Source organism: Muntiacus reevesi, chromosome 4, assembly GCF_963930625.1.
Source record: "Muntiacus reevesi chromosome 4, mMunRee1.1, whole genome shotgun sequence".
NCBI lineage: Eukaryota > Metazoa > Chordata > Mammalia > Artiodactyla > Cervidae > Muntiacus > Muntiacus reevesi.
In genome coordinates, this window is record NC_089252.1 from 148,485,008 (window position 1) to 148,511,000 (window position 25,993).

At 51.7% G+C, this 25,993-nt stretch overlaps 2 protein-coding genes across 2 annotated transcripts in view; both read left to right on the forward strand.

Annotated features, from left to right (window-relative positions):
* VDR (vitamin D receptor) overlaps positions 1-13,214 on the forward strand; it is a 57,831-nt gene extending 44,617 nt beyond the window's left edge. The window contains exons 8-10 of the mRNA XM_065934544.1: positions 7,319-7,470; positions 7,662-7,778; positions 8,990-13,214. Coding sequence (XP_065790616.1) covers positions 7,319-7,470; positions 7,662-7,778; positions 8,990-9,249 — 529 coding nt within the window. The 3' untranslated portion in view covers positions 9,250-13,214. The remainder of the gene's footprint in view (positions 1-7,318; positions 7,471-7,661; positions 7,779-8,989) is intronic.
* Positions 13,215-24,397: 11,183 nt separating this feature from the next.
* HDAC7 (histone deacetylase 7) overlaps positions 24,398-25,993 on the forward strand; it is a 45,385-nt gene continuing 43,789 nt past the window's right edge. Inside the window, exon 1 of the mRNA XM_065934553.1 lies at positions 24,398-24,469. The gene's annotated coding sequence lies outside the window, so the exon portion shown is untranslated. The remainder of the gene's footprint in view (positions 24,470-25,993) is intronic.

The window sequence follows — 25,993 nt, forward strand, 5'->3', positions numbered from 1 at the left end:
TCTCTGGGTGAGGTCCAGAAATCTGTATTTAAGAAGTGCAGCCTCTCCAGCATTATGGGGCAGGCCGGCAGTGGAAAGCCATGCGTCGTTCACAGTGTCTATGTGATAGAACAGACACTGCCCAGTGAAGTTCAACGCCGGGATTTCCAGTGTTGGAGCTGGTGTGTCAGAACTGGATTGAGAACTCTGAGTTTGCTGCCCTGTCCACTCCAGCTGCCTTGAATCTAATTCTCATATTATCTTTTTTATTTTTAAAATATTTTATTTGTTTATTTGGCTGAGCTGGGTCTTAGTTGTGGCACGTAAGATCTTTGATCTTCATTGAGGCATGCAGACTCTTAACAGCGGTGTAGCGATAAAACCCAGGCGCCCTGCGTTGGGAGTGTGCATGGAGTCTTAGCTGCTGGACCGCCAGGGAAGTCCTTCATGCTATCCTTTTAAATTAAACCTACATTAATCCTTCACTCCCAGTTCTGAAATCAGGATGAAGTGATGGAGTGGAGAAAGGGCTGAGCTTGCGAAGTAATTTAGAAATCCTAGAGGGAGAGGGACTTGCATCTATAACCTGGGCATCTTTCACCTGACTGATGTATCACCCAAGGCCATTTCCTAATTGTACTGAGATATTTTTTGCCAAAGTAGGTAGGTATAAGGAGTTCGACTAAAGTAGTGCATGCTTAGTCACTCAGTTGTGTCCGACTCTTTGCAACCCTATGTACTGGAGCCTGCCAGGTTCCTCTGTCCTTGGGATTCTCCAGGCAAGAATTCTGGACTGGGTTGCCATTTCCTCCTCCGGGGATCTTTCCAATCCAGGAATTGAACCTGCATCTCTCACGTCTCCTGCATTAGCAGGCAGGTTCTTACGTCTGAGCCACCCAGGAAGCCCTCAACTGAAGTAGAGACCCTTCCTTATGGATTCATTTGTACATGTTTAAATGTTCTATTGTTTTGGTAATAATGGTATATAATACTTATATTTAAATGGTTGTGCGTGCTCAGTCGCTTCGCTCATGTCTCACTCTGTGAGACCCTGTGGACTATAGCCTGCTGGGCTCCTCTGTCCATGGGATTCTCCAGGCAAGAATACTGGAGTGGGTTGCCATACCCTCCTCATTTAAATGGTCATGCAGTGCTCAATATTCTTAACAGTATGTAAAAGTTGACACTTTTAATAGATATGCTGGGAGGCAGTTGAATCTATATTTATGACTGTTTATAGCCTCCTTCTTTCTAAAAGTTCATTTGGGACATTGTCTTCAAATACATAGACAATGTGGTTGAGACATGAAGTAAATTAAGGAATATCAAGCAGCATTCTCATCATTTCAACTAATAGCAATAGTCGAAGTCGTACCAGAAAGGGGCAGCATGCTTCCTCAACACTAATGCTCAGATTCGGGGCTAGAACATCGAGAACTGGAAAATGACTGTATGTTGGCCAGCTCTGGATTGAAGCTAACAGGGGGTGCATTTATTGTTTGGGGAATCTCTGCTGTGTAGGGAAGCCATCAGCTGCTGTCAAAATTGCCACGCTACCAGCTAAATGTTAGTAATTTGTGCAGCTAAACCCAGCACTTCCCAGTTTGTTTCTATCCTGAGACAACTTGCTGCCTGTTACTTTATGCCTCACACCAATTCAAATACCAGGTATTTGCCAGTGCTCTTTCCTGGAATTAAAATGAGAATTGTAAAGGAGTGAAAACATCAAATGGTGTTGAGACATTCTTACCACATCGCACACCTTGGTTGAATTAAAAGGAGTAAAGGCCACTCCGGCAGGCAGAACGGGTGTTGTCTGTGAGCCTTGAGATTCACCCTACAGAGCCCTTCCTTGGAACCGATGACACATTCTGCTCAGTACAAGTTCCAACTCCCTCCTCCTCCCTTCATGTTACTGTTGGCAAACTGTACTTGTTCCAAAGTCTTGTTTTGTGTAAATAGCTAGAGAAAAAACACTTCAGGTTGTTGATGGATACACTGTAGCAGGCGGCTTCCAGCTGAATTCCAGGAGCAGCAGACCTCTGCACAGGGTTCCTCCTTCCTAGCCCAGTGGACCAGAGAGCACCCAAAGCCCTGACCAGAGGCTGAGGTTTGGTGATTTTCAGTGGTGGCTGGGTGATTTTCCACCTGTGAAAATCGTCCTAAAAAGAAAATGACTTGTTTAACCAGACTACCCAAATGCACCCCCTGTACTAAGTAACCAGAGCCCCAGTTTTTCTCTTGGCCCCCATCCCTTACCCTTACCCCACACACCCTCATACAAAATAGCATCACTAGCCCCTCAGTTCCTCTCCCCTAGTGAAAGTCATGTCCGACTCTTTGCGACCCCATAGACTGTAGCCCACCAGGCTTCTCTGTCCATGGGATTCTCCAGGCAAGAATACTGGAATTGCCATACCCTCCTCCAGGGAATCTTCCCAACCCAGTGATTAAACTTGCATCTCCAGCATTGCAGGCAGATTCTTTACCACTAGCGCCACCTGGGAAGCCCTTCTCTCCCCAAGGATGAGATAAAATCTCCCCCCACCCCACCACCACCACCCCACCCCCACTTCCTTCCCTTTCAAGTCTCATTCTCCAGAGTTCCCTGGTCTAGCCCTGCAATCCTGGCCAAAGTGAGGTGTATACAAACAGGTACTGCAACTACCCAGCTATTGAGGCCAAATGGATTAAATCATGCTTGAGTTGACTTTTCTGGCCTTGGCATGGCTTGAGAAGTCACAAAGTGGAATGTTTTCCAACAAAACTGGAGCAGGCCTTAGCAAGGGCTCTGGGAGGGTCACTGATGTGGATGTTCGCTGGGACTGGATGGAGCAGATGCTGCCCCAGGCCTGGACCAGAGCCCAGGCTCCCGGGACCCAGGCGGGGCCAGCCCATCTGCTCTCTGGTTCTGCCGGTTTCTGCAGTTAGATGTTCTGTTCTTCCAAGAAGTGAAAGAACAATGGCTGCATCCCTGGTAGCTTTGATCTTGCTGCCTGGAGGCAGGGGTGGAAAGTGTGGGGAGGGCAGGATGAGACTTCTGTGTGGATGAGTGGAGGCGAGAATACAGGATGAGACTCCAGTGCGGGTGTGGGACCAACGTGGGGCAGGACTGGATGGGCTGTGCTGGGTGTGAACTGCCCTGTGGTGTGACTTTGGCTCTACTCCTGCCTCCCACCTCTTCTCCTTCAGCCTCTTAGTCTGCACCCCACAAATCTCCCTCTCTCAGCCCTGCAAGAGAAATGCAGGGGAAAGTGGCATCAGGAGCAGCAGCTCAATGACCAGGAGTGGTCTTGGATCTGAGAACCAAGGAACCCAGGTTTCACTGCCCAGAGGTGTGTATGAGGGACCAGACCCAGTCAACCCGAGGGTTACATGCCTTCAACCTCACCACTATTTTTATCCCTAGGGACTCCTTCCTTGGTCAAAGGCCTGGGGTCACAGTGCTTCCCTCCTCCTGTGCCTTTCCTCTATATTCATTTATGCATCTGTCCAGCACTCAACTTTCTTACATATACCATGAGAGATAAAAGATGACTGGCCTCCAGAGGGTTGGTGTCTGATGGAAGAGATAGATAGACATGTGAACAGCTGCAGTGAATGCAGCTGATGGAATACAAGCAGGGAGGGTCTGGACACCGCCTGGCAGGGATGGGAAACACAAGCAACACATACCCAGAGCGTCTCACAGATGCCCAGCAGCGGCTGCCGGTGTGAAAACTGATCTGGGTGTAAATATGAGTCAGGTCCAGAGAGAAGCTCAGAGCCAGAGCTGATGCAGGAACCAGGAAGACCTAGGTCTCTTCCTGACTTCTCCTTTACTTCCACTGCTACCCCCACCCACCACCATTACCAGTTCTGGCTGCAAGCTGCACTTAGAAAGTCCCTGTATTTCCAGGCTGTGGGTGGTAATTTGAGGTCGTTCTAGATCTGCTTTCATAGAATTAGTATGTCTGGATCACAGTAGGCAGTGGTCCTGCTGAAATCTCTGTAGCCAGGCACCCGTGGGATGCTTGTTTACTTCCAGCCATCCATTCTGAGTGAGCCCATTGAACAAAACATTACGTACAAAGATGTCCATCATGGAATTACTTATAACAGCAAAACTCGTTGTTGCTATTGTTCAGCCGCTAAATCATGTCCGACTCTTTGCAACCCCATGGGCTGTAGCCCACCAGGCTCCTCTGTCCATGGGATTTCCCAGCCAAGAATACTGGAATGGGTTGCCATTTCCTTCTCCAGGGGATCTTCCCAACCCAGGGATCAAACCCACATCTCTGGGCATTGGCTGGTGGATTCTTTACCACTAGCCACCAGGGAAGCCCCAAACAGCAAAACTTAGAAGTGACCAAAGTGCCCAAACATAGGTGGGTGGGAGACCGATTAAATAACCTATAATACATTGATGTAACATGATGCCTCATACTATGAACTGACATAGAAAGTTGGACGCAGGATTACTATGACCTGGTGCATGTTTGAAAAAGAGATATTTGCATGGAAAACAGATAGGAAGAAAATAAACCAAAATGTTTGTTGTGGTTATGAGCCATTTTTACTTGACTTTATATTTTGTCTGTATTTCCCCAAGATTTAATAATGAACATATTTTACTTGCATCATGAATTAAAACCCAAATGAGGGTGGTGTTAGTTTTCATTTTTTCAGTGTGGATTGAGCACCCAGAGAAGGGTGCCAAGGACAGTGAAACATTCAGACACCATGGCATCAGGATTGTTTATTCCAGAGAAGAGGCAAGGGGAGAGGGGACATGCTGGCTTTCCTTAAATGGTTAAAGGGATGTTCCATGGATTGGGCGCCACTGGTGACTCAGTAAAGAATCCGCCTGCAATGCAGGAGACTCAGGTTTGATCTCCGGGTGGGGAAGATCCCCTGGAGAAGGAAATGGCAACCCACTCTAGTACTCTTGCCTGGAAAATCCCATGGACAGAGGAGCCTGGCAGGCTGCAGTCCATGGCGTCACAAAGAATCGGACATAGCTTATCAACTAAGCCACCACCACACCCGTGGCTAATGCAGAACTCAGGTTCTGTGTTCCTTGAGAGGACGGAACTACAAGCCATGTGTCATCTTGTGGGTTATTGCTCAACAGAAGAAGACGTTATTAGCCCAAGAGCCCAGCACCTCATGACTGTGGCCAGAGGCTGGGAGCTCCCTGGCCCCGGGGGGAATCCCGCAGAGGTTGTGTGAAAGCCATCTGTCAGAGATGCTGAGGAAGGAACTGGACCACAGTCTCGAGGAGGGGCCTTCCAACGCTAGCACTTTGTGATTTGCCTTCAACACAGCCCCTTTGGTGCCCATCGAGTCATGCAAGCCTTTCCACACCTCCTCACCCATCACCTGTTGACCTAGCACTCTTATCGGTAACAGATGCTAACGGTAGCATCTGTTTCCTACCTTTTTACATTCCAAGATGCAGCCACAGGGGGTGACAGCCCCTCAGCAGGAAATCCAGGAGGAAGTACGCAATCAGAAAGAGAAAGGGAAGAAGTGGAAGCAGTTTGATCTGTGGGCCCTGATTCTTTCCTTGTCTTTGCTCAGATAAGCCCAGCACGTGACTCAGAATAGTGGAGCTAGTCATGAGCCTCTTGACTCATCAACACAGAGTTATTGACCCTCTCGTCAAGCTCAGGGCTCAGTGATCAGTGCAAGTGTGGTGCTGGCCTTCAAGCAGTTTATGATGAAGAGCCAGAGACAAGCATCTAAAGGACAGGAGTAACTAGAGCCTGTTATACAGCGTGAAGTAAGTCAGAAAGAAAAACACCAATGCAGTATATTTACACATATATATGGAATTTAGAAAGATGGTAACAATGACCCTATATGCGAGACAGCAAAAGAGACACAGATGTAAAGAGCAGTCTTTTGGACTCTATGGGAGAAGGCGAGGGTGGGATGATTTGAGAGAACAGCAATGAAACATGTATATTATCATATATGAAACAGATCGCCAGTTTGGATTCGATGCATGAGACAGGGTTCTCAGGGCTGGTGCACTGGGATGACCCTCGGGGATGGGATTGGGAGGAAAGTGGGAGGGGGGTTCAGGATGGGGAACACATGTACACCCATGGCTGATTCATGTCAATGTATGGCAAAAACCACTACAATATTGTAAAGTAATTAGCCTCCAATTAAAATAAATTAATTAATTTTAAAAAATAAAAATAAAGGACAGGAGTGAAGGGGGAAAGGCAAAATAGGGGTACAAGCAATGTGCAGCAGGTCTTATAGGAATGGCTCTAATTCTGTAAAGAGAATCAGAGGGTGGAGGGATCCACGAGAGGCCTAACTAGACTCAGGACCAGAAGAAGATGCATTCTCTAAGCTGGAGCTGGCCTGTGTTCAAAGGCATGGCAGTGTGAGAATGCCTAGCATCCAAACATGGAATAGTTTTATGTTGTTAGAGTGGAGGGCTGGTGGAGTCTGTGATGGGAAGCAGGGCTGGAAAGACACGTTGGAGCCAAGTTACTGAGTATGGGCTTGACCCTAGGGTGTTGGATAGTCAGTGGGGATTTCTGAGCACAGGAGTGACACTTTCCTGTAGCAACAGTAAGAAAGGCAAATGAGAGACTTGACTCCAGGACTCTAATAAGAGGCTACTGAAAAAGATGATGGAACTCTGAATCAAAACAGTCTGGAGGGAGTGGGGTCCAGAGATGTCCTGGAGACAGAGCTGACTTCACTACTGGAAGGACCAAAGAATAGGAGCCACTGAGGATGGTCCTGGCCACGCTTTTGCAGACCTCCGTATTCATGCCGTGGGCTTCCCAGGTCATGCTAGTGGTAAAGAACCCACCTGACAATGCAGGAGACATAGGAGTTGTGGGTTTGATCCCTGGGCCAGGAAGATCCCCTGGAGAAGGGGATGGTAACCCACTCCAGTATTCTTGCCTGGAGAATCCCATGGACAGAGGAACCTGGCAGGCTACAGTCCATGAGGTCCCAAAGAGTCAGACACGACTGAAGCATCTTAGCACATACATACTCATGCCATAGCCCTGGGAGCCTCCTCAGGCTCCATCTTCCTGACCCTAGAAGAGCCATGACTGCTTAGGCTTGGGAGATCCTGGAAAGTCACTGGATTTTTCCTGTCAGTGGCTGAGTTACACCAGCTGGCATTTGGTCACACCTTTGAGTTGTTCTCCCTCAAGAAACCGTCTTGTTCTTTCCACCCAGGCTGCAAGTTCCTCAATGGAGGACCCAGAGCACGTGCTCGTCACCTGTCAGGGGTATGCCTGTCAAAGCATCATACTGATCGGCATGACATGAAGGTCTTGACGGTTAACCTGACCTCCCCCTCTACCCTCCCTGGCAGAGACCTCACCCCTGAGGACCAGATCGTGCTGCTGAAGTCGAGTGCCATCGAGGTCATCATGCTGCGCTCCAACCAGTCCTTCACCCTGGACGACATGTCTTGGACCTGTGGCAGCCCAGACTACAAGTACCAAGTCAGCGATGTGACCAGAGGTGTGGCTGGGTTCTGCCTCCACCTGCCTAAGCTCCACCCGTCCTGGGGCCATGTGCCCCACCAGGCACTTCAGAGGGAGGGAGGTAGCAACTGGGAGAGAAGGGCGAGGGTCAGGCCAGAGGGTGGGTGGAGTGGAGTGGATGACCCCTGTGAGTGCCCACAGCAGCCGGCCGGCCGTTCTCTCTTGTAGCCGGACACAGCCTGGAGCTCATCGAGCCCCTCATCAAGTTCCAGGTGGGGCTGAAGAAGCTGAATTTGCATGAAGAGGAACATGTCCTGCTCATGGCCATCTGCATTGTCTCTCCAGGTACCTAGCGGCATGGCGGGGGTGGGGGGCATGAAGGGTAAGCCCCTCTAGGACCAGCAGAGATGTTCTGGGGGGGGGCAAGTAAGCAAAAGGAGAGACCCACCAGGAAAGACCCACTTTGCTGGGTTTGCACAGCCCATGTGGTATGGGTTTGTTGAGGTTTCCCTCACTGCCCTTGAGCTAGTGAGACTATTGCTGGCTCATGGTTGGGGTACTGAAGAACCAGACTCAGGCTCTGCTCTTGTGTGAACTGGATTGACCTCTGCTGACACTTGAGGTTCCCTGGTCACAAAACCCTGGGGCCTGATAGATGGCTCTACTGGCCTGACAGTTTAGCTGACAGATGCTGGAGGCAGAGTGCTGTGACCCTCAAGCTCTCTTGCCTGTTTGGGGTGGAAAGAGGAAGAGAGGTCGAGAAGGAGGAGATCTCACGGTCCTGAGGATGCTGGATGGCTGGTGAGGTTCCACCTAGACAGTGTTCAGGGAACAAGCCAGTGGCCTCTATAAAGGGACGCTTTCCTGGGCAGGCACCCAAGGAGAGGTCATGGGCGCCCTTTCCGCTGCCCAGCGAGCATTCACTCATTCATTCATTGACTCAGCACTGATTTATCAGGCTTCTGTCAAGCACCGGGCACTGTGCCTGGCACAGGGACTCAGCAGCAAACAGGACACAGATTCCCCCCCGATCAAGTGTGGGAGGAGACAGTAAACACATGCAATTTAACAACCAACTCCTAGTGTGATGAGAGTTTTAAAAATAAAGTAAATGATGGGTAGAGCAGAAAATGGGAGCCTGATGTCATCTGGAGGTAAGGGCTCGTCGGGAATGACCTTGAGGAAGGTCCTTTATGCTGTTACCTGAAGGACAGTAAGAGGCAGGCAAAAGTAAAGGCGATGCCTTCCTGGTAAAGGGAACACAGACGTGAAGCCTGGAGGTCAGAGAGCCTGGGATCGGGATCCTGATGAAAGATGGAGAATACAGACAGGAGAGAGACAGGGTGGGGACAGGATGAGATGACCCAGGTGGACCTGAGACTTGATCCTCAAGGCAGTGGGGAGTGGCCAAGGGGCTGGGGAGGCCTGGTGTCACAGGTCAGCAGCCGTCCGGGAGTGACCGAGGAAGATGCTGGGGGGTCTGTCTGAGGGGTGGGGGCTGGGCAGTAAGGGACCCGACTCAGAGCTGCCCCCACGCCCCGCCTCTCTGCCCACAGACCGCCCCGGCGTGCAGGATGCTGCGCTGGTTGAGGCCATCCAGGACCGCCTGTCCAACACGCTGCAGACCTACATCCGCTGCCGCCACCCGCCCCCAGGCAGCCACCTGCTCTACGCCAAGATGATCCAGAAGCTGGCGGACCTGCGCAGCCTGAACGAGGAGCACTCCAAGCAGTACCGCTGCCTCTCCTTCCAGCCCGAGTGCAGCATGAAGCTCACGCCCCTCCTGCTCGAGGTGTTTGGCAACGAGATCTCCTGACTCTGGCGGCCTGCACTGGCGCCTGGGAGGGGCGGCCTCTCCAGGGCCGGGCACCCAGGCCTGGGGCTGGCGGCTGCTCAGCAGCCCTTTCCACCCCTGCCGGGGTTCAGCCCCTCTGCTCCCGCCTCCCCTCCCTGGCTGGCCCATCCTCTCTCCTGTCCCATCTAACACCAGGTCCCCCTCACCTGCAGGCCACAGACTGCCCCCCGCCACCCCACCCCTCCTTCCCTCAAGGCCTCAGTCATGAGGATTTTTTGTTTATTTGACAAAGGAACTCAAGTGGGGGCAGAGGGCAGAGGCTGAAGGTGGGCCCTTGCCCGGGGATGCTCCCGCCACTCCGGAAGTGGCTGCTGGCTGGTGCCGAGGGAACAGGCAGGAGGGAGAGACAGAGCCATTCCTCAGGGACAGAGACACCCGTACCTCCACTGCACTCCAGGCCCACCCATCCAGAGCTGCTGGGACCACCCTTCCTCCGCCCACCCACGATAAATACTGACTCACAACCCCCTCCTCATTCTGCTGCCGGTCTGTGCTGTCTGCCCCTGGGCGGCGTGCCGCGATGGGCCCTCCTCCTCTGCCTTCTTACCCTGGCCCTCCTAGGACACTCGCTGCCAAGGAAGCGCCAAAACCAAGGTGACCAAGATCACAAACCCCCACCCTCCTTCACACGCTGCCGGCCAAAGGGTGCTTGCCTAACGCTGTAGGGCCCACCTTCATCCTATCACCATGGTAACACTCTCCCCAGTAGTAGCTCTGGTAGGATGGGCTTTCTACCCCGGGTAGGGGCCACTGGCCCAGAACCGAAGTGCTGAGAGGCCAAGCAGGGAAGCGAGCAGGGCCCAGGTGATTCAGGGACAGGCAAACGCAGCCTGGTAGAGGACTAGTAGACACAGGCCCCACCCATCCTGCCACCGAGCCCACGGCTCCTCAGCCTGGATCTAAGGGGCTGGCGAGGCGGGAGCTCTTCTCCCTCCCACAGTTCACGTGGCAGGACTGAACGGCCCCCAGGCTTCAGAGGATTGTGGCCACCATCCTCATTCAAACCCTGTGGGTCCCCACAACCCATCCCAGACAGACGACCGGCCATAGGCTCCAGAGCCCTTGCACAGCGGCTGTGGGGCTGGACGGGCCTCACCCTGGGGTGGATGGCCAAGGGTGGTGACCCAGAGATCGGTCCACCGTCCCCGCCCCCAGCAGTCTGGAGAAGCCACTTATCAACAGGGCCTCATCTTTCTCTCCTGGCAGGGTGAGATAAAGTGTGAAAGTGTCAGTCGCTCAGTAGTGTCTGACTCTTTGCGACCCCATGGACTGTAGCCCATCAGGTTCCTCTGTCCATGTGAGGGTGGGATAAGGAAGAGGAATTTCCAGATCCCAAAGCCCCAGCCCGCCCTGGCTGCCTGGGTCTGCTTCCAACACCACTCCATCATCTCAAGTGTGGGTGGGGGGCAGCAGGTCTGCGAGAGCACTTCTGGTGGGGTTGGGTGAGACTGGTTCCTCCTTGTTCCCACCCCGCCCACTAATGTCAGAAAGGGCCAATGAGGCAGGTGGGGTGGGAGCACCAAACTTCAAAGTCGGTGTTCTTCCCATATCCAGAGCTGACATCTGATAGATGGAAGTTGTCTTTAGAATCAGACGCCTTTGGGACCACATCCTGATAAAGTGGATAGTAGGCACCGCTCATGAAGAGATGCTTATGGGAGGTGTGGACTTACATTGGGGAAGTTCTGCACACTATTGTTGTTATTTTACAAATTAAGGAGAGATCCTTGGGATCCGATTGTAGAAAAGTCTTGAAAATCACTAACCCAGTTCAGTCCCCTTGTTAGAGAAAACTGATGCTGAGGAGAAGGTGGGACTCACCCAAGCTCGTGTGACTAGTTGGGAGCAGCCCCAGGTCTGGGCCTGGACGTTGGCCATGGGTCCCGTGCTGTTTTTCCTACACCGCGCTAGAGCTCAGACCTGATGTCCCACTCCCCTGATGGCCGACCTGCCCCTTGGGGGAGGCCCTGGGTTTTCCATGGAGCAAGTCCAGAGCCCTGCTTCTCTTTCCTGGGCTGTCAGCCCACTGACCCCTCAGGACCAGGAAAAGGGGCGCCCCAGCCTGCGTCTCGGTGTGACTCACACCCCACCCCAGTGTGGCCCTGATCAGCCGGGGTCTCTGTCTCAGCTTGGCTTAATGCTGTTGCCTTATCAATAAAGCGAATTTGTCTTTGTACTATCTTCACCCTCCCAGTGCTCCCCAGCGCTGCCTCCCCAGGGAACACGGCAGGACACAATGAGGACGCTGTTCCTCAGCCTCGGCGCCCCCGACAACCCCATGCAGTCCCAAAAACAGTCCAGCAGCTGGAAGGGAGAGAAAAGTGAGGTTCCCTCGAATGAAAGAAAATATTGTCATCTCTCTGTTTTAGAATGAGAGACTGTGAAGGCAGACAGTCTTAAATCTCAACCTTTTAAAGTATATTATTGGAAGGCCAGGAAGTGTTAGTCGCTCAGTCATGTCCAATTCTTTGCCATCCCATGGGCTGTAGCCCACCAGCCTCCTCTGTCCATGGAATTTTCCAGACAAGCATACTGGAGTGGGTTGCCATTTCCTTCTCCAGGGGATCTTCCCGACCCAGGGACTGAACCCACATCTCCTACATTGCGGGCAAATTATTTACCATCTGAGCCACCAGGGAAGCCAGGAAAGTGTACACCAAAAATGCCAAATAAACAAGATTCTGGGAAATAGGAAAAGCCTTCTCTGGCTGACTGGAAGAAGTAGGAGAATCTGAATGAGGTCAACAGGGAAGCTTGGAATGTGCAGCAGATCTGGTTAAATCTGGGGAAAAAAGAAAAAAAACAGCAAAGAGGGCTTTGAAGAATGAATGGCTCCTGGTGATTTCCAAAGAGAAAAAACATTTGCCAAAAATTCGTCAAATAAAACCAATGAAGAAAGTTTCCCATATGGTAATAAAGATGGTGGATACTTACATAGCACTTACTTCATGGCAGGTACTGCTGTAAATAAATGCTTTATGCAAACCAGCTTGCTATATCCTTTTAAGGACCCTTTGGGGAAATGAGCAACGACTACACTCATTTCACAGAGCGGATAACTTGCCCAAAGCGGCACTGGTGGTGAGTGAGAGATGGGGTTTGAACCTTGGCAGCTGGCTCCAGAAGCTGTTAATTACCTGCTACACTACACTGATTTCTGCTGAGCTGAAGGGGCTGACAAAGGACAGCTGGTCATGCCAGCTCTCTACAAAAGGGGGTGGAAGGGAGGTTCCCATTCCTCAAGTCAACCTTGGGAAGGAGAAATTGGAGGTGCTGGATCCAACAGGGCTCTTCCCTCAGGAAGCATTCAGCAGCATGTGTTGTGTCCGTTTCTATGTGACCCTCACCTAAAACCTGCAGAATAGAAACCAGGCACCTGTTGACCAAACTGTATTTGACATGACGTGGCAAACTGCACATGACTCTTGTGAATATACAGGACTTCAAAAGACCCCGAGCAGCCAATGCACCCCCTCCATTTCCAAAAAAGAGTGGGGTTTATGATAAAGGGTGGGGCTTCGCAAGTGACTCTAGTGGTAAAGAGCCCCCCCGCCGCCCCCCGCCAAAGCAGGAGACCTAAGAGTCGCTGGTTTGATCCCTGGGCCAGGAAGATCCCCTGGAGGAGGGAATGGTAACCTACTCCAGTGTTCTTGCCTGGAGAATCCCAGGGACAGAGGAGCCTGGTGGGCTATGGTCCATGGGGTCACAAAGAGCCAGACACGACTGAATCGACTTAGCACAGCACACGTAATAAAGGGCAGCTTTGCTAAACACACAAGCACAAATAATTAGCAAAAGACACAGAACGGTCATCTCAGGGGAAGCCATGCAGGAAAAACATAACCAATGTATTTATTTAGGATAAGTTGGTCGGAGAACTTCTGGATGTGATTTAATTTTTCAGGAGCATCTGAAAAGATTTCAGATGACACATTTCAGAAATCAAATGTGTCAGTGGGGGGTGGGATGGGAGTAGAAGAATTGGGGATGGGGCTTGAGGGCTGTTTTGTCAAGAAAAGTGAATGAGTTTAGAGAAATACCATCCCAGGGTACATCTCTGGCAGGAGAAATGTGAAGACAAGTCCTCAGAAACTGTTAGGAGGCTCTTATTTAGCATTTTTATAGATGATCCAGAGGAACACAAAATCTCCAAGGCTTTGTGCTACAATCAACTTTTCCAGGTAAACAGAGAGGAATGCATCCAGTTAGGAGAAAGTGATTTTTAGTTTTCATATTCCAGGCCTTGGGTCCACATCTGTGTTGTTCAATAAGGTAGCTGCATGTGACTATTTAAATTAAAATTCATTAAAATTAAATAAAAGTAAATATTTAGCTCTTCAGCTGCACTCACCATTCTTAGTGCCCGGTAACCTCGGGCCTATGGGAACGGACAGACCATTTCCGTCTTTGCAGGAAATTCTGTTGGACAGGGTTGGTCCACACAGTGCGTCCTGTTCATGGATGGTATGTTTCTGTCCACCTGTTGGTCAGATGACCACTAAGTATTCGACACCATATGAGGTGTCACATGCTTCCCTGGTGGCTAAGTGGTAAAAAATCTGCCTGCGATGGAGGAGACATGGGTTCAATCCCCAGGTCAGGAAGATACTCCCTGGAGAAGGAAATGGCAGCCCACTCCAGTATTCTTGCCTGGAAAATCCCATGGACAAAGGGCTACAGTCAATGGCATCACAAGAGTTGGACACAACTTAGCTACTAAACCACCACTACCAGAGGCTATTTAGAGAACATCCTCTCTTTACATCAAGCAGCGTTGTAATGGGACTGCTGTGAACACATCCGCTCCTCAGAAAAAATGTAAGTAAGAAACATCTCACAGATCACAAAGCTGATAGGCTCGGAGCTCCATGTGGCATAAATAGGTCAGCACTGTGCTAGGACATACTGATTACCTCAGTTCTGGGGACCAGCAGACAGGGAGGGCTTGCCTGGAGTGACCAGAGCCCTCAGATCAGGGTCTCTGGCTGCTAGTGAGGTTCCCTGGAGGCTGTCTATGCACCTCGGATCTGTCTATCTGCCTGCCCCGTGGCCCTGCAGGGGACACGGGTGATGCGTGACATCCCAGTGTGACCACGGGAATGCCTCTTCATGCCAACTGGCACTCACTGTAGGCATGATGTCTGCGAGGCTCCTGGAGGCAGGCGTGGGCTCCAGCTGGCCAGAAAGCATCGCAGGATGTGGAGCAGAGACTGGGGGTAGTGATGGGGGTGGTCACTGGTCCAGACAGCTGCTTGGAATCTATGCACTGAGACACACCGTATGTGATATAGGAGATGCTGCTGCTGCGCGTTGGGTCCTGGGGAAGCCAGCTCTGAAATGTAGATGGAAGGGCAGGGAGCTCAAGGGGAGTGGTCACAAGGTCATCACTGTGGGCGGCAGGGAAGAAAGTGGGATCGGGTGGAGGGAGAAACTGGGCTGCGGGGCAGTCTCAACAGAGCTCTCAAGCAGCCCTTACGGGAGCTCTGAAACTGGGGTGGCCTTTCAGACTGCCCCAAGCTGAGGTGAGGGAACTGGCTTTTACATTCCTGGTCATTGGATGCAGGCTTCCCCCCAGGAAAGAGTGTGGACTCCATATGTCCTCTTTTCAGCCAAGGCTAAGTAAGGATTGGGAGTTGTTTCTTCACATTTTGTACAACCTGACGCCTTGTGCAGGGACCAGCACGCTTCCAGGCCCTTATTTTTGGCTCTAGGGAGTGGGCAGCAATAGTTCCTGGGTCTCCCTCCAGAGGGGGCTGTTCCCAGCTTCTTCGGAGCTTTGGACAGTCTAGTGTTTTTTTCTCCCCGAAGCCACGCTGACTTCCACCACTAGGTGGTGCTACTGCCCTACAGGGACAGGTTTGGGCTGTTTGCCTGGCCAGTCGCCCCCACTCCCTTCTCTCCCCCTATATCCTGCTCGCGCCTTTTATCTCTGTGAAGGCGCCTGACCCCTTTTGTCTGGGGCCTCTGAGCACCTTCCCTGCTGGCCTCCGGTTCCCCCTGAGGTCCAGCTTGGTGGTGCAGTCCTTGCAGTGTCTCCTAGCACAAACCCAGCACTGGCCTCAGTGCTGGGGATACAGCGATGAGTAGGACAGCTGCTGCACCCAAGAAAGGCACAGTGCTCTGGAAGAAGACAGACCTGCAAACAGGCCATCACCAGGAGCACAAGCAGAAGCCAAACACTTAATGGCATAAATTGATGGGTCTTTGTCTTGGCTCTGCCAATGGCTATCTATGTGACCTTGGGAAAGTGAATTAATGTTTTTGAGTCTCAGAATCTTCATCTATACAATGCAACAATAATAGTACCCACTTCTAGTTCGTTGTTGTGATATAATCTGTGAAAAGCTCTTATCATAAACGCTGCCAGCATCATTATTAGCTTGCAGAGTGAAGAGATGGTCAAATAAGTTTTCACTGGATGTTGACACCGCTGCAGCTCTCTGACGACAGATCTTGCTAGGCTGTCTGGAGTAGCTCCAGAGAGATCTGTCTGACCCCGCCACGCAGATCTCAGCCTCTGGAAGCCATAATCTCCTGCTCCATGAAAATCTCCCGGCGAGGAGAGAAGGCGTCATTGCTCTATTCGGCCACCAGGGGGCAGGTGTGCAATTTAATAAGTCAAATAGGCCTGAAATGAAACCGCTCCGCTGGAGAGAAAATTGTGGGAAAGAGATGGGAAGGTAGGCACAGAAATTCAAAAAACGGGGAACTATAGTGAATGCTGTTCCCAGCTTCTTTCAATTATGGTCTTTCTTTACCAGCTTCGCTTCCCCAGTGACCGCACTGTACACATATTGCTGCTGCTTATGTGTCACTTCAGTCGCATCCGACTCCTTGCGACCCCATCCCTGGGATTCTCCAGGCAAGAACACTGGAGTGGGTTGCCATTTCCTTCTCCAATGCGTGAAAGTGAAGTCGCTCAGTCATGTCTGACTCTTCGCGACCCCATGGACTGCAGCCAACCAGGCTCCTCCGTCCATGGGATTCTCCAGGCAAGAGTACTGGAGTGGGGTGCCATTGCCTTCTCCCGTGTACACATATTACCCTCCCCATAACCAAAGTCAGTATTCTCTGGACCTAAGTGGCTCCTGTCCAGAGGGGAATCGCGATGAGCCGCAAGAATCAGGTTTGCTCCGTGTATTTGTTGCGTCACAGTTTCTACTCACTCACCTTGGTGTTCACTGGACCCATGCTCCCTTGGCGGGGTGCACAGCCCACAGTGATCCAGGAGCACATGTCCCTGTCCAGACGGTGAGACGAGCTATGGTCACATTCAACCACTTGCGGCTGTGACCGTGGCTCGGCAGGCTGCTTCCACATCTGCTCCTTTCAAATGTTTTGGTCTTTGGACCATTAAAAGCAAAGAACGCCTGCGTGCTCAGTCACTTTAGTCGTGTCTGACTCTTTGCAACTCTACGGACTGTAGCCCGCCAGGCTCTTCTGTCCATTGGACTCTTCAGGCAAGAATACTGGAGTGGGTTGCCATGCCCTCCTCCAGGGGATCTTCCCAAGCCAGGGATTGAACTCCCATCTCCAGTATTGCAGGTGGATTCTTTACCCACTGAGCCATCTGGGAAGCCCCCAAAAATGCCTAACCCCCACCCCCAAAGAGTTTTCATTTATGTGGGGTATAGCCATCAATATTTCCCAAGTTAGAAACTTATGTGTTAATTTCTACTGTACAGCAAAGTGAATCAGCTATACGTATACCTGTGTCCTTGTTTTGTTTTGTTTTTTATGAAGATCACCACAGAGCACTGCGTTCTCTGAGCTGCACAGTATGTTCTCATTACTCGCCTATTTTATACATAGTATCACTCGTGTGTATATGTCAATCCCAACCTCCCAATTCACCCCAATCGTCCCCCTCCCTATTTCCCCCTTGGTGTTCATATGTTTGTTTTCCACACCTGTGTCTGTATTTCTGCCTTGCAAATAAGATCATCTATACCATTTTTATTAGAAATTTAAGTTGAGAAAAATATTAAATACTCATTAAATTAAAAAATAGTAATGAATCTATTCTAAGTTAACATAAATAACACAATTTTTTACTAAAAGTAACAAGTTTAGTGACAAGAAGGGGTTGTTTGAGGCTGTGATGATTGGCACAGGGGACCTCAGCTGATGATAAAAAAAAGAAAAAAAAGAAGGGGTTGTTTGACAGTGTTGCAGATCTCTTTGATGTCTGGCTTCATAGAAGGCAGCTAGATTCTCATAACTGGTTCTGCAGCCCATCTGTTAGAGTATCCCACATCATGAAAACTTGGGGAGACTTCTGTGTACACAAGTGACAGAATGAGAGTTTAAAAGGCACTAAATGTATTGGTATTATTATGAAAGTAGTTTCGACCTTGCAGAGCTCCTAAAAGGGGCCCAGGAATCCACAGGAGTCTCAGCCTACACTCTGAGCGCTACACTGCCCATCCTTCTAAGCTTTGTTTCCTTGGTCTGATTTTGCCCCACCCTGTTCTCCATCTCCCAGTTTTCTCAACCTGTCAGACTCTTCCTGCTGCTTCAGTTTCCAGCTCAGGCTTCATGTCTTGCACAAATTCTTCCCTGAATATCACCACACTGTACCCTCCCTTGCCCCATTCGGATAGAATGGTGCACCCACTCTCTGGTAGAATGAAGTGTACATTGTAGTGTGTTTTACATTTCTGGTTGGCCTTTGGGGCTTCCTACCAGACTGGAACAAAGGAGGGATTCCATGAATGTAGCTGAATAAATACATGAATGAATGAATGAATGAAAATGAGGCAATGCACCACCCACTTCTGTCAGTGTCTCAAAGATCTGGTCTTCACAATAGATGTCAAGTTTAAAAAAAAAATTCTGCGTGGGTCCCTGCTGGAAGATGAAATGCAAACAGACTTATGCAAATTTCAACACCTTCCCTTGAACTTTGGAAACTGAGAAGTTAAGTTCCTTTAGCTTCAGAACCCATATGTTAACTGCCTCTGTCTATAGCACCAGCCATATCTCCCTTACTCTGTATGAGAATGATTGGGTTTGGGGAGCAAAATGCAGAATTTATCATGGCATTTATCCCTATTCACATCTATCTGATTTGATTTTGCCCACATTTTAGTCTGTTCAAATCTCTGGAATCCTCACTTTGTCATCTAACATTCTGACTATCCATGCTGGCCTTGCGTCTTCCAAAACTTAGGTCTGCAAATCAAGTACAGAGTTGGTTAAGACAGAGCTAAGACAATGCCTTTTTGCAGGTTGACACTAGTGCCCTGACCAGAGCCCTTTGGTTTGGTTGCTCAGGACTTTCCTGGGAACAAGGGAAGGGGTGGGTAATGAGAGTCTTGAGGAGGTGAGTGGATGCCTTGCAAAACCCCAGGCATCCACAAGAATTTGGGGAACTTGGCAATGCTTCTATAGCCCCTCCCTCTCCAGGACCCAACCATCTCACCCCAAGTCTGAACATTCTTACAGAATTAGACCAGATCTGAGCCAAGGCTTGGGGAATCCAAGGATATCTGATACAGAGGGTGCAGGAAGGGGTTGATCAAGTATCAGATTCCAAGCTGGATTGTTCTGCAAATACTGTCTGAGCTAGACTGGGGGAAGAAAAGCGTAGTCTCTTAGATCCTGGTTACTGAGAGGGGAAGACAGTGGGCAGCGGGCAGAACTCTCCTGAGGCACCCACCGTGAGATGCCGTGGTGAAAAATGGAGAAGCCACATGCAGCACAGCCTGGCAGCCCTTATTTAGCTCCATGGGGCCTCACAGTCCTCTTCAGTTGCCATCAGAATCCTACAGGGCACTTGGAAAGGTCCGTGCCACCCAGACCCAACCCCATCTCATGACAAATTCTGTGATCATCTGTGGCAGCCAGCATGGGGCAAGGACAAGGTGAGGGGAGAGCAGGGGGCCCCAACGGCGTCTGTCCCTGGCTCCTGTTTCTCAATTTGCCTCCCAGGAGGGCCAGGTCGAGCAAGCAGCCCACCGGAAAAGTCTCCGCAACCAATGCCAGCCCAGTCAAGTGTGGAGGACCAATGAGCAACTGGGTTCAGAGAGCCAGGGAAACCCCTTCCCGCTGTCCCTCCTGTTCCCCTCCAGCCCTACCCCCTGCTCCACTGATTTAAATTTCTTCCCCTCTCCCACCCTGGAGTGCCAGGGGAGCCGCAGGGTCAGGGTGGGGATGGTGGAACAGCCCTGGGCGATAAAGTAGGGATGGGGAGAAGTGATAAAGGGGATGGGAAAGAAGCCAGCTTCACTTCCTCTCTGATAGGGACCCCGCCCCAAGGGGCTCCTGCCTTCTGCCGTGCTCACAGGAAGGCCTTGAGGTGGTGGAGGAGTGGATGGGCGGGGGGCAGAGGGAGTCCTGGCGGTGGGCAGGATGTCAGTGGCCTTGGCAGTGGACGGTTCAGTTGGGTGTTGGTTCTCTCGTGTGCTCCCCACGGCTGTCCCCACTGCAGGCCTGCAGGGGCTGGGCTGTGGCTGCAGAGGCAGAGGGACACATGGGGGTCCCCTGCCCCTCCACCCCACACCACTCCCAGCCTTGAGGAAAGCAGCCACGGTGGTGAAGGAGAGGGGGACTAGACAGCAGGTGGTCCTGACTCCTGTTACCACCTCTCACCAGCGGTGTAACCTGGGGGCAGTGACTGGAGCTCTGGGGGCCTTGGTTTCCCCTGCATGAAGGGCAACGCAGGGTCTTTGTGAAGCTAAGAAGAGGCAGCTTGCCGCTCCTGCAGGGGCTCCTCTAGCGGAGCAGCCGGCCTGAAGGAGCTGCTGACAGGTGGACGGGGTCTGTCTCTCTCCTATAGAGCGAGGACACTAGTGAGCCTCACTTGGGAGATGTTGTGAAACGTAGACAAGTGAACACACGGCCTTGAGCCTTGTGCCTGGTGCACACGCAGCAAGGGCCTGGTGACTATTAGACTTCGTTCTCAGAGTTTTCATCACCTCCTGCGGGCTTCTCTCCTCTCCAGTCATCCTCCCTGCATTGTACATACACCTAAGTTGGGACTGGAGCAGGCGGGACTCACGCCTGGTGGGTCCACTTGTGAAGGACCCCGCCGGCGCCCCAGCGGTGCTCACAGGTCTGCACAGTTCACCCGAGGAGGGGGAAGGCTGGCCCCCCTGGAACCCTGTTCCAGGCCAGGGCTCGGCTCCTCCCCATTATCTCCTTCTGCAAAGCCTCCTCCACCCGCCAACCCCCAACCGAGATTACAGACCCTCAACTGTCTCCAACTGCCCTGATTCGGGACGAGGCTGGACCCTCGCGCACACCGCACAGCCCTGGCCACCCCAGCCATGTTCTGCAGGGGAGAGAGGCTGCCTGCTTCTCTGGGAGCTGGGGGAGCCAGGCCAGGGGCCTCCAGGGGGACACTGCCCCCACCCCAGGTTGCTCGAGAGGGAAGCTGGTCTCTGGCAGGAGAGACCTCGACGGGCCTCCCAGGCTTGCTCTGTCTCCTGTTTCGGCCTCGAGTCTGCAGTTTCTGCCTCTCTCTCTCTTTGGCTGCTCTTCCCCCCACCCCCAGAGCACACCTGGCTCCTCACATCAGATAACACAACCACAGCTCCCCTCGCCCCCGCCTGCCTTCTAGAGCCCCCTCCTCGCCCCCATCCTCTTCCTCCCCTGCCTCCCCCACTTTGCGGCTCCCTGACTCACTTACATTTCCCCGGGGAGGGCTGGGGAGGGGTCCCCAAAGCCTTAAAGCCTTACTAGGTAATTAATGAAGGTGTGAGACTACCCTTCCTATTCCTACCCCCCAACACACATGCACACACACACACACACACACACACTCTGTGGAAACTCTACACCCCTGCGCCCTGTCAGAGCAGAATAAAGGGGAACGAGGGACTCAGGGACCAGCCTTGAGGTACCAGGAAAGTCCAGCCTGAGGAAGTAGAGGGTGGGGGGTGGCAGAGCGGTTCTGTAGCTCCCTGCTTCTGGACCAGGAGAAGCTTCTTCCCTTTTCCTGCTCCTGTTAGTTCATCTGGAGTCTCAGCAGGGTCTGCCTCAGGCCAGAGTCTGGGCTGGGGGAGAGGATAGAGAGTCCCAGCCCCTGCCTCCCACTCCCCCAAAAAAGCCCAGTGGGGAGGAGCTTGGGGTGGGGGCGTGCTTGTGGAGGAAGAGGTGCTGTGAATGGGGGCTGCTGGGGTTGGATGAGAGCTGGACAAGAAATTGTGGGAAGGGGCAGGGTGGGTCCCAGGAGAGAGTGGGATGGGGACTGGTGGGTGCCTGGGAGCTGAGGCTGGAGGTTTTAATGCCTCTTGACAACAGATGAATCATAGGCAAATTATGTGGAAATGATGGCATAAATAAAGATATGTTATTTCAAGGCCCCAGTGTGCACTGTCGGAAGAGAGCCGAGGGGGGAGGAGCAGGAGGCTGCCCAGGCCGGATGGTGCTTGTAGGTGGGGGCCCAGGTAGAGTTCCTGTCGGGGGTGGTGGAGGTGATGGCCCACTCACGTCTCTTGTCACCTGCAGGATGATATGAAACAGCAGGTGGCTGACCACAGCCTGCCAACCCCTCCCCCGGGGCAGAGCGGCCCTCACACACCCTAAGCTCCTTGGTGATCCCCCAACCCTCCCCATCCTCCCTGGGGCCTCTGCTACCCCCACACACTGTTCCCTTCCCCCGTGTCTATCCTCTTTGGGCCGTCCCTCCAGGGGCTCAGGGGCTTCGCTGGTGGCTCAGACGGTAAAAAATCTGCTTGCCATGCAGGAGACTCCGGTTTGATCCCTGGGTCAGGAAGATCCCCCTGGAGAAGGAAACGGCAACCCACCCTAGTATTCTTGCCTGGAGAATCCCATGGACAGAAGAGTCTGGCAGGCTACAGTCCAGGGAATTGCAAAAAGCTGGACACGACTGAGCAACTAGCACTTGCAGGGGCTCAGACGGTAAAGAATCTGCCTACAATGTGGGAGACCCAGGTTCGATCCCTGGGTCAGGAAGATCGCCTGACAAAAAGAATGGCAACCCACTCCAGTATTCTCGCCTGGAAAATCCCATAGACAGAGGCACCTGGAAAGCCTGGAGTCCGTGGGGTCACAAAGAGTCAGACACAACTGAGCAACTAACACTTTTCCAGTCCCAGCACAAAGTCTTGCCCGCAGCATGGACTTGAGAGCCAGCCGAGCTCCGGGAAACTTCAGTGCACAGAGCCCGCAGGGATGGTCTGGCAGATGGACGGTCCAGTTAGTATATGCACTGGAGGAATGAATTGAGCACCTCCCTCCGGTCATCAGGGCCCTCCCTGTAGCCCAGTGGAAGCTGGTGGTCAACCCTCAACCCCAATCTCCACAGCGTTTCATGACATTGACAGTCCTTAAACAACTAGAGGGACTTCCTTGGAGGTCCAGTGGTTAAGATTTCTTGCTCTTAATGCAGGGGACGCAAGTTTGAGCCTGGTCGGGGAGCAAAGATCCCACATACCATGTGGCACAACCAAAAAAAAAAAAGACTAGAAAATTGTGTGCCTTTATACCACATGACACAATCATTACCTGTCACTCATATCTCCTCTCAATCTTTTCCTCTGTGCTTACATTGGGTTTCTTTAAACACAGTCACCACCACTGGGCGTGGGGAAATCTGTATTCTGTTGCCATGCTATATCACATTCAAAACATCTTTTTAGCAGCTTTATAATTTTCTATTAAGTGGAAATATAATTTGCTTCGCAATTTTCCAACTGTAGGTGTTCAGATTGTTTCTCATTTTCCATATGGTAAAGAATGTGGTGATGAACATTACTATGCACATATTCCACTCGCCCCACCTTGAATTTTGGTTTTAGGGTATTTTGGGTGGGGTTATTGAGCCAAACGGTAAAAACATCTTCTAACTCTTACTATATATTGCCAAATTGATTTCAAAAAGCAGTTACACCACCAAGAACAACATGTACATTTCACCACCTTCTCACTAATGCTTGAAAATGGTGCCTGCCTTCAACTTGTTTTAATTGGCATCACTTAGACAACAAGCAGGTTAAATGTTCCCCCGCATTTGCTTACTGGCAATGTTTCACCCTTCCTTGAAAAATCTTTTCTGTGCATTGAGTTTTAGTCCACCCCTGTTTCAGTGTTTAATACCAACTTGTGTGAGCTCTCTCTATAAGGATTTTAAAGCATCGTCCGTGGCAAATGAGAGTGGACACCTCTCATTTGTGACCTTCTCCCCATTTTGGACTCTGACATGGCACCTCCTCTTGTTCTTTTAAGTCTCTGACCGTTCCCTCTCCACTCTCACCAGTGATCCCAGGTCTTTATTCGTCCTTCCCTTCTCTTCTGAGTTCTGGAGGCCAGCTGTTCACTTAACTTCCCCTGGACTGCCCCACCAGCACCTCAGTCCACATGTCCACAGCTTGACTCTGCTTTCCACTCCAGATTTGCTTCTCACTCCATATCCCCTAACTTGGCTTCCTGAAGACCTTTGGGTGATGTTTGGAGGGAGAAAGAAGAGCACAGAGGCTAACACACCTGAAGAGGAAATGAGATTCTACCAATGAGATTCTGTCTTCGGCTTAGAGGACCAGGACTGGGAGGAGGAGGAGGCAGACTTCTGTCTAGGAAGGTGGCCCCCCGTGGCTCAGTCTCCCTGCTCCCCTGTACACTAGGGCTGGACCTAGGTCTAGAGATGGGTGCTTGAAAGCCAAGGCGGGATGCCGTCCTTCAACAGTAAATGAACCCTGGACATTGACCCCACTGGCCTTCCCTTTCACTTCCTGAGTCTCTTCCCCAGCAAGGGACTAGAAGGGCTGAAGAAGAGGTTAAGCTACCATCTCCTCTAAACCTGTGCAGTTTGATACAGTGCTACTGACCACCTAAAACATGGCTACAATATACTGCTAGTAAAATACACACTGGATTTCAAGGATTTAGTATGAAAAAAGCATGTAAAATGGTCTCTTTAACAATTTTGTGCTTTGGCTGCATGCTGGAATGATGCTTTTACATATATTAGGTGAAATAAATATACTACTAAAATGAACTTCACCAATGTATTTTTACTATTTTTTTTAAGACAAAGTTACAAATATCGTTCCCATTCTATTTCTATTGGGCAGTGCTGGTCTAGCCCCTCCCAGCAGGCAAAACTCCAGGCTCTAGGCTGAGTGACTCCACTTAGGGGTCATGGCAGATGCAGATAGAGACCCACTGGAGATGCAGGCCAGCTGAAGTCCAACCAGATGTCACCAACCAGGCAGTGGTGAGTCTCCCCCAGGCAAGGCAGAGCAAAGCAACATTTCCTGGGCAACAACTTTTCTCCTGGACTTCACGAAGCTTCTGAGCTGGCGCGCAATTCTACAGAGCTTGTTCCTGTGGACAAGTTACTCTAAGAGAATAGTCCCCCAAAGTTTTGGATCTCTCCCCACCTCAAGAGTTCTTGAGGAAGTTCTCCATCATTCCACTGGGGCCAGACCCTTCTCCCAGAGCCAGAAGCATCCTCCCACCCACCCACTCGGGCTTTGGCTCAGCCCACGTGTGGGCTGGGAGGGGATGAGAGAGGAAGGTGGGCCTCTAGATACACCAGCTGGGCTGCAGACATGGCTTATGTTCCATTTCTAATGTCTATCCTTCCTCTCGTCCCAGTGACAGAAGAACAGAAAGGGAACAGGAGGTGGCTGGGGGAGTGGGGGTGGGGTGGGGGCAGGCACAGCTCACTGGGCTACCCTGCTCTGGTTCATCCTCCCATTGCCCGGGACCCAGTCTTGCCATAGGAGGGCACCAGCAGCTCCCGCCCCCCCAGCCGGGAGGACTCCACCTCTCCCAGGTCCTGGCTGGGATCCGCAGGCCCCAGGCAAGTGGGGGGGGAGGGGAGCCACTCCTACTTTCCCAGCAGCTGCTGCTGCCTCTTCCTGTTTTGCTAAAACTCTGGCTCTGGACCCAAGGAGGTGGGGGAAGTCAGTCGCCAGCCGCTCCCGCCCCCCCACAAAGGTCAACCTCGTATCCCTGGCCCTCTCAGCTGGTTATTTATAGCCCCCAGGCCCCGAATGAGGAGCTGGATCTCGCCTCCCTCAAATGTCAGCAGCTGTGGCCATTGCCCCAGGGATGCAGCCAGATGCTCAGCCCACTGCAGAAGTGCAGTGCCAGGACAAGGGGGGGGCAGGCGAGGGCCTCTCTTCAGGTGGTGCGGGCATTCCCTGCCGCCTGGTTCAGGGTCCGGCCCCTCCTCAGCTCTGAGTCAACAACACCTGGGGGGGTGTAGGGGGGAAGGTCCCCCAAATGTTCTCCTCTTCCACATTCTGGATCCCAGAATGGACAGCTAAGGAAAGACCCATTTGGATGTCTTTGCATAAATTAGGTCAGTGCTCATTTTGAGACTGCCTCTGTAGGGAAAAAGTTCAACTGAGAGGGACAGAAGAGACAGCGCTGTCTCCTGTTACTAACGTCAGCTCGGGCTTCATCCCTAACAGCCAGGAGACAGCAGGTTCCACGCGGAGCACTTCACGTTCTGGTCCCGTCAGTTCTCGCAACAACCCGAATACGGCAGGCCCTTCATGCCCCAGTTTGCAGAAGAGAAAACCAAGAAATTCCACCCAAGCAGCCTGACTCCAGAGTCTCAGTTTTAACAACAGGACAACACAGGCTCCCTCAGCCGGTCCTCTATGGGTTTTAGTTAAATGGTTCATTGAAAGCTGCACTCAGAGAAGCCTGGGGCCCAGCCTCAGGGTCTGCCCAGGGGGAGAGCGGCTGTCTCAATGCCTCCTGTGCCCTCCTGCCCCTGCCACTC